The sequence below is a fragment of the Vicia villosa genome, linkage group LG1 (assembly GCF_029867415.1).
Source record: "Vicia villosa cultivar HV-30 ecotype Madison, WI linkage group LG1, Vvil1.0, whole genome shotgun sequence".
NCBI lineage: Eukaryota > Viridiplantae > Streptophyta > Magnoliopsida > Fabales > Fabaceae > Vicia > Vicia villosa.
The window spans coordinates 133,174,589-133,189,193 of record NC_081180.1 but is presented as its reverse complement, the minus strand read 5'-3'; the positions used below and the strand labels follow the sequence as shown (position 1 = coordinate 133,189,193).

Sequence of the window (14,605 nt, the reverse complement as noted above, 5' to 3'; positions counted from 1 at the left end):
GATTTTTCTGTATGCCTAAAAATCCACATAGAACGAATAATATTTGCATCAGATGGAAGGGGCACTAAATCCCACGTCTTATTTTGAATCAGAGCATTGTATTCATCATCCATAGCCATTTTCCAATTCGGGTCTTTTAGTGCTAACACAGGGTTACGAGGGAGAGGAGATTTTGTGACTTTGGTGTGGAGATTTATGTATTTTTCGTTCGGTTTAAAAATGCCATGTTGGCTCCTCGTAACTGGTTTATTGTCAGAGCTAACGGTGGATTGGTAAATAGCTTGCATTGGTATATTTAGTGGGGTAGATGTGGAAGGAAAAGTTTGGGCCAGTTGAGGGGGAGTTGGGGTCGGTCCTAGTTGAGCAGACGGTGGAGAGTTTTGTTGAGTGATGTTTGGTGTTGTTGGACCTGGTCTAGGTTTTGTGATAAAGTGGTTTATGTAAGGTGACACTTCATCATCAAGAAATTGGTAATTGGTTGGGTTGAGAGTGTGCATCTTTGAAAAAGGAAATTATGATTCATCAAATATGACATGGCGACAAACAATGATTTTATTTAGGGATAAGTCATAGCATTTGTACCCTCGATGATTTGAAGGATATCCTAAGAAGACACGTGGGGTGGAACGATATTGGAGTTTATTTATAGTGGTTGATGGAAAAAGGGGGTAACATAAACAACCAAAAACTCGTAGATGAGTGTAGGATGGATCTTTTGAAAAATAATTTTGAGACGTGATTGATATTTCAACTTTTTATTTGGTAAAATATTCAGTAAATATGTAGGCATTTGTAGAGCATGGTGCCAAAATTTTGGCGGTAAAGAAGCATGAATTAGTAAAGTCCAAATTATATTATTAATAGAACGGATTTTTCGTCCAGCTTTGCCATTTTAAGAAGAAGTGTGAGGACACAAGAAACGAAATGAAATTCCATTTGCTTCACAGAGTTTTTGAAAGGGACCATTGACATATTCTCTACCATTATCACATTGAATATTTTTAACTTCCTGATGAAATTGAGTTTTAATATATGCTCTTAAATTTTCAAAAGTTGGGAAAACTTGCGATTTGTGTGAAACTGGGAAAGTCCACAAGTAATTCGAATAATCATCCAAATAGAGCACATAATATTTATGACCAAAAGTACTCAATACAAGAGATGTCTATACATCACTGTGTAATATATCAAATGGCATAAAAGTAGAGTTATGTGAATCAATAAATGGCATTTTAACATGTTTACCAAGAGGAAAAGAACGACAAAAGGTAGAGTTTATGTTTGAATTAGAAATACAATCAATCATTTTATTTTTCCTAAGAGAATCTAAAATAGATGCTCCCGGGTGACCCAAACGGTCGTGCCAAACAGAAGTAGATAAAGCTGCAAACTCGGAAGGCAAAACAGTCTTATTTTTTGTGATGTTGGTGATAGGATATAGCTGGCCTTGACTCTCACATCTCATTAGAACCATCCTCATCTGATAATCCTTCACAGAAAAACCAAACAGATCAAATTCAACAGAAACCTAGTTATCGGTAGTGAATTTACGAACGGAAATTAAATTTTTAATTAATTTCGGTGGATGAAGGACATTTGATAAAGCTAGAGGAGGATGAGGGGGAGGTAAGTTAGCACTTCCAAAACCATGAATTGGAACAGAATGGCCATTTCCTACGATAATACTATTATTTTTGCTCAAATTAAAATAAGATGAGAGATTACCAGTTGTAGCTGTCATGTGCGATGTTGCTCTAGTGTCCATATATCAGGATGGGTCAGACTGAGCAAGATGTAAAGTGTGAAGAGCTGCTTCAATATCTGTCGGGCTTGGTCCAGTGACAGTAAAGGCAGCAAGTTGGGGTTTTGGTCCAAGAATACCAGATTGTTAATGTTTTAGGCCAGCATTGGGTTTAGCCCAATAAGATGGGTAAGGGCGCGGAGGAGGAGCCCAAGGGTATTGTTGCCATTGTTGTTGCCAAGGAAATTGTTGCTTCCATTGAGGATACTGACCATGTCCACCACCTGAGCTACCGCCGTCGTTGTTACCACGACCACCTCTATCAAAGTTCTTCCCCTTGTTACCGCGGTTACCGTTTCTACCGTGATTGTTGTTGTTGCCACGATTGCTATTGTTATTGTTGAGAGGGTATCGCACGGGATTGGCAAGAGGGGAAGAGGGAGATGTGTTCGCATCTTTTGATCTCGTGAGTAAGGTCGTCGAAGATGATTGGTTATCAGATTCGCGTGCAACGCGTTGGATCATGGTGGATTCTTCTAATTCCAACCGGGATTTCGCCGTTTCAAACGTCGGCAAGGGATCGTGTTGCTGGATGTATGTAACGAATCCAGCATACAAATCTGACAGTCCAAAAATCATCTTCAACATAAAACGAGTGTTGTTGACGGGAGAATCAACATTTGCAAGTTGATCTGCGAGGAGTTTCAGGAGATTGCAATATGCTTTTGTTAACGGTAAATATTCCAAGTGCGTATTGGAGAATTGATGTTCAAGGTGGACTCCTCTCGAATGTTTGTTATCTTGAAACATAGCAGCAATTCTGTTCCAACATCTTTTAGCAGTGTCATTGATAACTAGAATGGAACTGAGAATATACGGTGGCATACATCCACTGCATAACGATCGCGTCGAGACATTTCCAGAGACCGGGGTCGTTTTTCTTTGTTGCTTCTGCTGTTTGTTTTTCTTTTTCATCGGTGGGAGGGATGATATGATCATGCACGTTATGAACACAAGCTTGAACTTGAAACTGCGCAGACCATGAGAGATAGAGGCTTGAATCGTTGTCCAACGTGATTGAAATGATGGATTTCACGTTGGTGATTCCAAAAGCAGTGTGGAATTTTGGTTGTTGGGTTGTTGTTTCAGATGTTGGGGCTGTCATGGTTGCAGGTAAGGGATAGTTTGGGTGGTGTGGAAGAATTTGAATGGTGGCTAGGAAAGAGGGCTGATCGAAAAACTAGCTGCTGATACCATATAGGAAAATATTTTGATGCTTTTTATTGATTATCAACCTGTAATATATATAGGAATTACACATATATAATAGGAAAACTAGTTATGCCTAATTAATGTAAATATTCTTTGACTATTATCTCATAAGTGTGCAATATTTGTTCCAAATATAGAGTGGATGTTGTCATGTTCTGTCAATAAGTATGGATTCAAAATTTCAAAACTTACCTTTTATAATACAATTCAAATTCAAAACTCTCGCAATTTTCATCTAAGTGCCTTTAACCATAATTTTTGTGAAATTTCTGCATTAACTTTTACTGCATCTAAGCACTTAAGTATTATACTTTGTGAATTTCTTACTTGGAAATGAAGATCAATAATCATAATTGATACAAGTTTAGATTCTTCCACATTATTCAAATTGGTATTAGAGCAGTTTATAGGTAACATTTTCCTAAAGATCCATAATGGCTTCCGCAAATCCGATTTTTAGAGACGGTGGCAGCAACAATAAGCCTTCATTGTTTTGTGGTGACTATTATAATTTTTGGAAGATTCACATGCAAACACATCTTGAAGCACAATGAGAAGAAATTTGGAATGCAATAGAAGATGGTTCGCTCGTTCCTACAAGCATTGTCAATGGTGTCGGTACTACAAAGATTAAAAGTTTCGGGGATGAAGACGTTAAGAAAAAATTCTCTATGACAAGAAAGAAAAGAATTTTCTTCAGGCAACATTAAGTATGGATGAATTCTTTTGTGTCTCTCGATGCACAAAAACTAAAGAAATATGAGATACACTAAAAGTCACTCATGAAGGAACCATTGAAGTTAGAAGATCAAGATTGAATATTGTAAGTCAATAATGTGAGTTGTTAATAATGCAACCTAGAGAATAAATTCTTGACTTGTAGAAAATATTTGTGCACTTGACAAATCACTTAATGGCCCTTAGTAAGATTTTTTCTAATGATGAACTTAATCTTAAAGTACTCAGATCTTTGACCAGGGCATGACAGCCAAAAGTGACGGTGATATCCGAAAAGAAAAGTCTATCCAATATGACTTCCGCAACAATATTAGGAAAACTTCAAGAACACGAGATTGAACGTGGAAGGCTAGAAAAGCATGAGACTCAAGAGAAGAAATCTAAAGGTATTGCTTTAAAGGTTGACTCAAGATAAGAAATAGAAGAAAACGTGTCGGAAGAAAATGAGAATTCTATGCTTCTTGTAAAAAGGTTATGCAATTTTTTTAATAATAATGATAATTATAACTTTGCAAAAAGAAATAAATTCTTCAAGAATAAGGAAACTTCTACATCAACTCAAAGCTTCACTTGCTTTGAATGTGGAAAGTAAGGATACATGAAGGCGGATTTTCCAAAACTTTCTAAGAAAAGTATTCATGAAGGAAGAAAAGAATCAAAATCCAAAAAGACCTATATTGCATGAGATGATAATGGAGTAAGTTCATCATCTGATTCGGAAAACAAAGAATGCGTGAATCTTGCATTGATGGCATCTCATAATTCTGACGAGGAAAAGGATGAGGTTAGTAATGAAAAACTCTCTTAAGATAATCACGCACAAGAAGCAATAGATGAATTACTCAATGATTGTAAAATTTATACAAAAATCGTGTCAACATAAAAGAAAAAAATTTCATCTCTTGAAGAGAAGAGTGACACAATGCAAAAAGATTTTGACAAGGAAGAACATAATTATTTTGAAAAAGAAAAACAACATTTTACATGCAATGAATGTACTTTACTTTCTTTTCGAACTGTCCAATTAAAAACAGTCATTTAAAGATATGAAAAATGACAAATTGGATTGAAAGGCATCCTTAGTAAACAAAGATATTCCAATGATAAAAGTGAACTTGGTTATTCAAAATTTGATAAGCCAAGTACTAGAAAACTATCTTTGTCAAGGAAAGTTACTAATCCAATAAAGAGAAAGTAAATAAACTGTAAACTATTCATCATCATCCTGAGAAAAGAGTTGTTTGGAAAAAAAATTATGTTCCTAGATATAGAAGTAATTGTGTTTCTACATATTTTTATTGTGGTATAAAAGGCCACTCACATAATGCTTGCTATGTAAGGAACTTTAGTGTTGCTGGTGGCCATTATATATGGATCAAGAAAGGAACTAATTATCAAAGACCCAAGACGTGATGGATACCTACAAAACTTAATTTATTTTGTAGGTTTGCTTGAAGATCGCTACAAATCTATGGTATCTTGATAGTGGTTGTTCTAAGCATATGACCGGATATATAAACAAATTTGTATCTCTAGTTCTAAAGACCAAAGGATATGTCACATATGAGGATAATAACAAAGGAAAAATTATTGGCATATGCAAAGTTGGAGCACCACTTTTCACAACTATTAAAAATGTACTATATGTAGAAGGACTAAAGCACAATCTTCTTAGCATAATACAATTTTGTGACAAAGGATTCAAAATCAAGTTTGCCAAAGACAAATGCTTAATTGAAGATGAAGCCACTCACGAGGTAAAACTTATGGGTAAAAGATTTAACAATGTTTTCATGAATTTTTTAAATGATTTATCTTTAAAAATAAAGTGTCTTATGATAAACAATGATGACTTATGGCTTTGGCACAAATGAATAACCAATATTCATATGAAACATTTAAACAAATTAGTCAAACATGATGTTGTTATTGGCTTAACAAAGATAAATTATGTGATGCATGTTAAAAACTAAAGCAAACTAAATCAAATTTCAAGTCAAAGAAAATGGTAACAACTACAAGGCCACTTCAATTGTTGCACATAGACTTGTTTGGTCTATCAAGAACAAGAAGCTTTGGAGGTAATGTATATACCTTAGTTATTGTCGATGATTTTTCTAGATTTTCTTGGACACTATTTTTAGTGTAGAAAAGCGACACTTTCAATGCATTTAAGAAGTATGCAAATCAAGTACAAAATGAAAAATCATTAAAAATCACATTAATTAAAAGTGACCATGTCGGAGAGTTCCAAAATGCATCATTTGAAGAGTTTTATGAGTAAAATGACATCTTTCATAATTTTTCAGCACCAAGGACTCCTCAACAAATTGAATTGGTGGAAAGGAAAAATTGATCCCTAGTTGAACTTTTAAGAACCATTAGCGATTCAAATCTACTAAAGTATTTTTAGACGGATGTGGTAAGCACGACATGTTATATAAGTAATCGGGCTATCATTAATTAGGCCAATCTTGAAAAAGACTCCAAATGAACTCTTCTAGGGGGAAGCCAAACATTGCTCAATTTCATGTTTTTGATGTAAGTGATTTGTCCTCAACAATGACAAAGACAATCTCGATAAGTTTGACGAGAAATTCGACGAAGGTATCTTCCTTGGCTACTCTCTCACAAGTAATACTTATAAATTTATAATAAAAGAACTTTAACTTTTGATGAATCTAACCCCTCCAAGGAAGATATAGTTATTTGTGATGATGATGATGATGTTTTAGAAATGCATACAAGAGATATTTCCAAAGATGACAAAGTTAATCAATTAGAACACAAAGAGAAAATCATTCAACAATAATAAAACCAAGTGATCCTCCTCAGGAATGGAGAACTCAACGTAATCACCCAATCGACAAGTTATTGGTGAAATTAGTAAAAGAGTTTCAACAAGACTACATCTCAAGGATGCTTGCTTGAATATGACATTTGTTTCTCAAATATAACTTCCACGATTAATGAAGCATTGGAGGATGAACAATGGATACTTGTTATACGAGAGGAATTAAATCCATTAGAAGAAAACCAAGTTTAGGAACTTGCTCCTAGACCAAATGGTAAACAAATCATTGGTGCCAAATAGGTGTTTAAGAATAATCTTGATGACAATGTAATAATTTTTTGAAACAAGGCAAGGTTGGTGGCCCAAGGTGTAATCAACAAGAAGGATTTGACTTTGAAGAAACTTTTGCTCCAATTGCAAGGTTAGAAGCTATTCGTTTATTACTTGCTTATGTGTGTGCATTAAATTTTCAGTTATTCCAAATGGATGTCAAAAGTGTCTTCTTAAACGGATACACCGATGAAGAATTATACGTCAAACAACCTCCTAAATTTGAAGACTTCAAGAATCCTTCACATCTTAACGAGTTAAGAAAGGTTTTTTATGGCTTAAAGTAAGCACCAAGATCATAGTATGATATACTTAGTAACTTTATTTGAAAAAGAGGATTTGAAAAAGGTAAAGTTGATACTAAGTTATTTATTAATAAAATCAAAGATCATACTTTACTGGTTCAAATCTATGTTGACAACATCATATTCGGATCAACAAACAAAGACCTTTGTGAAGAATTTTCAATGATGATGCAAGGAGAATTAGAGATGTACATGATGGGTTAGATGAACTATTTATTGGACTTTAAATTAAGCAATTAAAGAATGGAATCTTCATAAACCAATCCAAGTATTGCAAGGAATTGTTGAAAAAATTGATACAAATAATTGCTAAGAAATAGTTGCTCCAATGAGTTCTGGAACATATGTTGATCAAGACGAATCTGGTGTTCATATTGATATCACCAAGTATCAAGGTAAGATGGTTATTTACTATATTTGACGGCAAGCCATCCTGAAATTATGTTTATTGCATGTCTTTGTGCATTATTTCAAGAAAATCCAAAGGAGTCTCATCTTGCCTCAGTGAAAAGGATCGTGAAGTACCTCAAAAGAGCAACCAATGCCGGGCTATGGTATACTAAAGGTAATGGATGTGATTTAGTTTGTTACTCTGACTTAGATTATGTAGGTTGTAAAAATGAAAAGAAAAGCACTAGCAGAACATGCCATATCCTATGAAAGTGTTAGTGATTATTTGTTTTGTGATGTAGGTTTCAGATGTTTTATCAGGGTACGCAATGCCGAATCAAGGTTATGGTCACGAGGCTGAATGTTGGACATATATGGTGATGTATTGGTTTAGATGTATGTAGGTTTGGAATTGGCTTGAGTTCTTTTTGCTGCTGAGCTCAGTTTAAAACATCATGCCAATTCGATGTGACTTAGGTTCACGAAGCTAACTTCAAGTGCATATACCTTTCTCAATAGTCCGTCTCTTGGTTCAAATTTATAATCAACGCGACAAGGACGTTTTTTAGAACAACAATGATGTTGAAGAATTCCTGGTATAATGGCTGCGTGTGCGTAAGAAACGACTTTAAAGAGACTCGATCCCTACTAACTTCACGTTGCAGCACCAGTTGGGCCAACTTTGTCACACTCATAATTTCAAGAGGCACGCTTTATAACCCTCTAACTTACTAACCAACTTCTCAAATGTTTATCTTTTGGTTTCACGATAAAGCTTGCTTGCGATAGAACACTTTTCGTGTTGAACTTTTAAGGAAAAGCTGTTTGTAACCTACACAAAAACTTCTATGAATTCCACCCCTCGCAACCGTAATTGCATGCATAGAAAATTCTGCCAAGCATTGGAGTTTCAACAATTTCAAACGCCACACTTCGAGTGCATAAATCTTAGTGCCACTTTGGGAACTTCCTTAGGATTTGATGTAGGTGTTTGAGTATGAAACATTAAGGCTGATTAATACATTTGACGTGCCTTCTATTTCTGCCTCATCTACATACATATGTTTTCAAATGTTATAATGTATCAATCTCTTTGTTCTTCTAGAAATGATGATATTGTGATGACTCACAAGAATAAGTTTGGTAGGCATGGTGGCTTTGACATGATTAGCAGTGGGAGGGATAAGATTGAAACTCCAGAACAAGTTGCCCAGTTTATATACTCTATGCGGAGTTTACAGTTATCTTGGCAGCATGCATCAAGTGAGCATGAACGACTTGTATACGAGGGGTGGATCTTGTATGATACTAGTCATTATGAGGAAGGGCTTGAAAAAGCTGAAGAGCCTATTTGTATTAAAAGGTCTTTTGAGGCCTTTTTCCTCAAGGCACATGCATTGGCCGACTCTGGTCCCAATTCAATATGTTCTTCAACTGTCATTTCAATTCTTGAAGATGCATTGAGGTGTCCTTCTGCTAATCTGTCAAAGGTCGGGTATGGGTTTTCTATTGTACCATATTTTGGAAACATTTCACTAATCAATAACCAATGACCACACACAGGTTAAGTATTAACTTACATTTGTAAAATGAAACAATGGTTTTCCCTAGGAGTTCTGATTATGTAACTTTTTTAGAGTTCTGATTATGTGATATTAGGAGTTATGATGTGTAGTGTATCCTTATCGATACCGAGCAGTAGGTTGATATTTCTACTTTCTTAATCACCTCTAAGTATTATAATTATGTTATTGTGGCTATAGTACTTAATAACACGTGTATGGTGAACGCGGTTGCAGTTTTGATGGACAACCATAAGGAGCATGAAGCAATAGCCGAGCTATCACGCACAATTGCATTTAAAGCTGATTTGCACCTCTTACATCTCCGCACAACATTCCATGAACACAAAGGCGATGTCCTAAGTGCGTTAAGAGACAGTCGTACTGCACTGATAGTGGATCCAAACCACCGAGAAATTTTGGAACTTCACACTGATAAGAAGATTTCCACAATTATTTTCTAGATCTAGGGTTTCTACTAAAGATAACACAAAACAAAGATAAAGAAAGAAGTTCTCATTAATTTTCTGCATCTTCTCACAAGCAGCTAATAAGCTTAAATACAAGACAGAGCCCTAATGGGCTGTAACTAATGGGTCAGGCCCAAAACACCATAAAAATTGCAGAATTAAATAACGAATTTAATATATAATCACCCATCCAAATGGGTTTATTTCTGGACCGTATGGGCCTGCTAACATTACTATCCGGCCCAAAAATATTCTTGACCTCAAGGATGGGGTTGGTGTTGGGCTTAGGCCTATTGAAACTAGAGGCCCAATTAGTTGAGGTGTTGTTGCCAGAAGGTGCGGTGGGCCCAGTCGAGAGTGGGAACATATTCATGGGGCTGAGGGAAACAGCTGGCACGCCTAAAGGGTTGAGGGAAACAGTTAGATTGCATAAGGCTCTGGGTGGGGCAGGTAAAGCAGATTCTGTGTTATCTCCTTGGGACACGGGGAGCGGCTGAGATTGCAAGTTGGTGGATTCCACGAGATCCAGCGGTGGGAAATGTTGTAGCGTGTGACCGTTGGACTGTGGAGAGTCAGATGGTGAAGTGTTAAGATTGATAACATCTTGGGAAGTGAAATGCAACTCATCTCTTGTACTTTCTATGTGACTTTCCAAGGCATCCTTTTCATTGTTCATAATAGCTTCTCCCTCTCTCATAACTTCCTCTCTTCTAATATCCCCTTTCAAAATACTCTTTTCGTATTCCAACCCGGTTTTGTTACCCACTTGCCTCTGCGTTTCGCTTTCTCTCATAACTTGTTCATCAGTTTGTTCCTCGTTCTGAATCAACTTTTCATGCATGATGAGATCCTTAGCTCCAGAGATTGCGATGGGTTCTATTGTGTGGAATCGTCATCGGTTTCAGCCACTCCCGGCGAAAAAGGTGCGATCGGTGTGGGCGGATTGGAGCTGTTGAATGAACGAAGTTGGGAGACGTGGAACACTGGGTGAATCCGAGAAGAAGGAGAGATCAAGCTTGTAAGCCACTTTTCCGATGCGCTGCAAGATTTTGAATGAGCCATAATAACGTTTGGCGAGTTTCTGTGAGGAACGTCTTTGAACAGAGGATTGAAGGTAAGGCTGAAGACGCAGCAAAACCAAATCTCCGACACCGAAGGTACAGTCCTCTCTGTGCTTGTTTGTTTGATTTTCCATTTTTTTTACTTCGAAAACGCAGGAGGCGGTCGACCGTAAAGAGCTTCGAAGGGTGTCATGCTGATCGAGCTGTGGAGCGCTGTGTTATGCCAAAACTCGGCTAAGTGCAGGTATTTGTACCATTGCTTTGGTTGTTCGCTTGTAAAACATATGAGATAGGTTTCTAAACATCGATTGACAACCTCGGTTTGGCCATTTCAGGATGATACTCTGTGCTATACTTGAGGGTGGTGCCTTGTGCACGAAACAATTCCTTCCAAAAGGGACTAATGAAGAGAGGGTCGCGGTCAGATATAATGGATTTCGGTGTCCCATGGAGTCTACAAACTTCAACAGAGAAGCGTAAGGCAAGATCCTTGGCAGAGAAATGGGTTGGGAGTGCAAGGAAATGACAGAACTTTGTGAGTCTATAAAAAATGACCCATATCACCGTGTGGCCGAAAGACAGAAGTAAATGTATTATGAAATCCATTGTTAGATCTTCCCAAACCGTGTTAGGGATTGGTAGAGGTTGGAGCAAACCTTGTTTCTTTGTGGTCATAGTATTGTTTTGTTGACAAGTAGGGCAATGTTTAATAAATTGTTTGGTATCCCTGTAGACTCCTGGCCAGAGAAGAGAAGATGAAAGGCGTGCTAAGGTTGGTTGGAGCCCCGAGTGTCCTGCAACCGGTGTGGAGTGGAATTCCCTCAGTATTTGTTGTTGCAAGGCCTCAACAGGAGGTATATATAGTTTGTTTTTGTAGTACAGAAGATCATCCCTAACTTGGAATAAGGGTTGAGATAGAGGATATGATTGAACTTTCTTTATGAGGGGCATGCCCCGTTCCTCTGTTTTGTAAAACTTTTGGAGTTGTTGGATTAGAGAAGGGATCGGTGAAGATATGGAGAAGAACACGACTTCCTCCTCATTCTGAATACGGCTCAAGGCATCCGCAACTTGGTTCAACTTTCCAGGTTTGTAGAATATGTCAAATTGAAACCCTTGTAACTTAGCCGCCTATTTTTGTTGTTCCGGCGTTTGAATAGTTTGGACCAATAAATTTTTCACTTTTTTTATCAGTGTATATGTGGAAATGCCTCCCAATCAAGTACTGACGCCATTTTTTAAGAGATTTGGTTATGGCGTACATTTCCCTAACATACACCGATGATGCTTGGAGTCTGTTGCACAACTTCTTGCTGAAGAAAGCTAAAGGATGACCCTATTGAGATAAAACAACACCAATTACAACCGCAGACGCATCGGTTTCCAGCATGAAGAGTTTGGAGAAATCAGGAAGACATAGGACAGGGGTTTCAGTCATTTTATTTTTCAATGTTGTAAAACCAGACTTTGCTGATGTACTCCAAGTAAACTTAGTGGAACGCAATAAATCGGTGAGGGGAGCGGCGAGAGCAGCGTAATGTCGAACAAAATGACGATAGAATTCGGTGAGGCCTAAAAAACCCCTGAGTGTCGTGAGAGAACGTGACCTTTACCAATCAATGATTGCTTGTATCTTTGCGGGGTCTGGGGTTACACCATTACTTGAGATAATATGACCTAGGTAATCAACAGAAGGAACAACAAACACACATTTGGATAACTTAACATAAAACTGATTAGTAAGCAATAAGTTTAAAATCAATTTTAAGTGGGTAGTATGTTCAGAAATGCAAGAGCTGTAAATTAAAATATCATCAAAGAAAACGAGAACAAACCGACGTAGATATGGTTGTAGTAAGTCATTCATCGCCGATTAAAAAGAACTAGGAGCATTAGTAAGGCCAAATGGCATCACCAAAAACTCATAGTGCCCGTCAAACGTCCTGAATGGTGTCTTGTTTGTATCTTCAGTAGTTACCTGGATTTGGTGATAACCAGATCGTAGGTTAATCTTAGAGAAAATAGTTGCAGAACCCAACTCATCTAAAAGTTCATCAATTGTGGGGATGGGAAAACGATCTTTAACTGTCACAACGTTTAGAGCTCTATAATCGACACAGAATCTCCAAGAGCCATCTTTTTTTCTTACTAAGAGCACATGTGAAGAGTAAGGGTTGTTGCTGGGTTTGATTATTCCTTCGTTTGACATTTCTTGAATAATCGTTGTCATGGCCTCTTTTTGTAAGTGGGGATACCTGTATGGCTTGACATTAATTGGGGCTGTATTTGGGATAATGGGGATGTGGTGGTCATGAAGACGGGATGGGGGAAGGCCATCAGGTTTTGAGAAAATAGTAGCATGTGATCTTAGGACCGATAGGATTTGGTTTGGGAGGGTTGGGGAAAGAGAGTCAAGAGAGTTAGGGTCTGATGTTGGGCAATAGTTTTGTGGTGAATTGGAGGGCTGGTGGAGTAAAAGGTGAATAGAAGCAATTGAGTCAGTGTATAGTAAATGACAGAATTGATTGAAAGTAGAATGAGTAGGGAGTGATTTAGAGTCCCCGGTGATGGTGATTGGATTATTTTGGTAAGTGAAAGAGATCTTTGGGATGGAAAAGTCTGCTGTAATAGGGCCAAGGGTTCTCAACCATTCCATGCCCAAAACAACATCAGCTCCTTCAATTGGTAACAAGTGGAAAGGAATGTGAAAAAGGTTAAGGGTGTGCAAAATATCCGGTTTTGATGTCCAAATCCATAACCAAACCTAAACCATTCTTAAATATCCGGATATAATTGAATGGTTATTAACCGATTTAGTTATTAATGGTTTGGTTATCCATTCATATAATCCGGATATAATTAAATGGTTATTAACCGGTTAAATTATTTTGGATTCGGTTATAATCTGGTTATTATTCAAATCCAAATATTTTAATTTTCAAAAAATTATTTTTTTTGAAAAAAAATATTTTCGGAAAAAATAATTTTCAAAACTGGATTTTTTAAAAAAACCGGTTATATAATCATAACCAAATTTATAACCGGTTTTATAACCAGTTTTGATTAAAATGTAGTTATGGTTATAAATCCAAACCATTTAAATGGTTTTAAAATGGTTATGGTTTGGTTTTTGAAAATAACCAACCATGCACACCCCTAAAAAAGGTAATTTTGTAGGGTAATAGGAACTTGAGGACAAAGTCCTGTACACGATAATTTGGAGCCATTGCCCACCATAACAGAAAAATTGGGGATTGGTTTGGTTGGGATTTTGAGGTGTTGAGCAATGCAAGGCTGAAGAATGTTGTGTGTGCTGCATGTGTCGATAAGAACTGTGACTGTAAGGCCGTCCAGCAATCCGGTGAATTTAAGGGTTTTAGGGGGAAAATGACCAATGGCAGCTTGAGGAGAGAGTTGAAAATAAGTGTCATCCACATGTGGAGTGTGTGGGTCCATATCAGTAGGTTCTGGTTGGGTCGGTGTTGGAGATGTCTCATTATCTTCGATTAATAAAAGAAATTTGCCGGATGCACATTTATGACCGGGAATAAACTTCTCATCGCAATTAAAACACAATCCTTGGGCACGACGCTCTTGAAGTTGAGAGTTGGATAAGCGGAGGATTGGGAGTTTGGAAGGTGGGGTTTGGGAGGTAAGTTTAGCTATGGGGGTAGCCACAGATGAAGTAATGGGAGCTGAGCTGGTTTTGGGAAAAGGGTTAGAGAAGGGTTTTTGGTATTTGGGTTTAGCGTCTTTAATTTTGGATTCAATTAGCTTGGCTAACCCGATAGCTTGGGAGATGGAAGTGGGTTTATGAATGGCAATTTCATTTTGGATATCCGTAGATAATCCGGAAATGAAGCAATTAAGAGTGGCGTCTTGGGATAATCCAACTACTTGAGTGCCCAATTTTTTGAATGCAACTTGATAGTCCACCACATA

The 14,605-nt window shown here is 37.2% G+C and overlaps 1 protein-coding gene across 1 annotated transcript; it reads right to left on the bottom strand.

Moving 5' to 3' along the window:
- Nucleotides 1-1,740: 1,740 nt before the first annotated feature.
- LOC131654755 (uncharacterized) lies at nucleotides 1,741-2,906 on the bottom strand. The gene is made up of 2 exons (XM_058924695.1): nucleotides 2,638-2,906; nucleotides 1,741-2,561 (listed from the first exon to the last, which is right to left on the bottom strand). Exons 1-2 carry the CDS (start codon nucleotides 2,904-2,906, stop codon nucleotides 1,889-1,891), a joined length of 942 nt encoding a protein of 313 aa, XP_058780678.1. The 3' UTR covers nucleotides 1,741-1,888.
- Nucleotides 2,907-14,605: the final 11,699 nt, after the last annotated feature.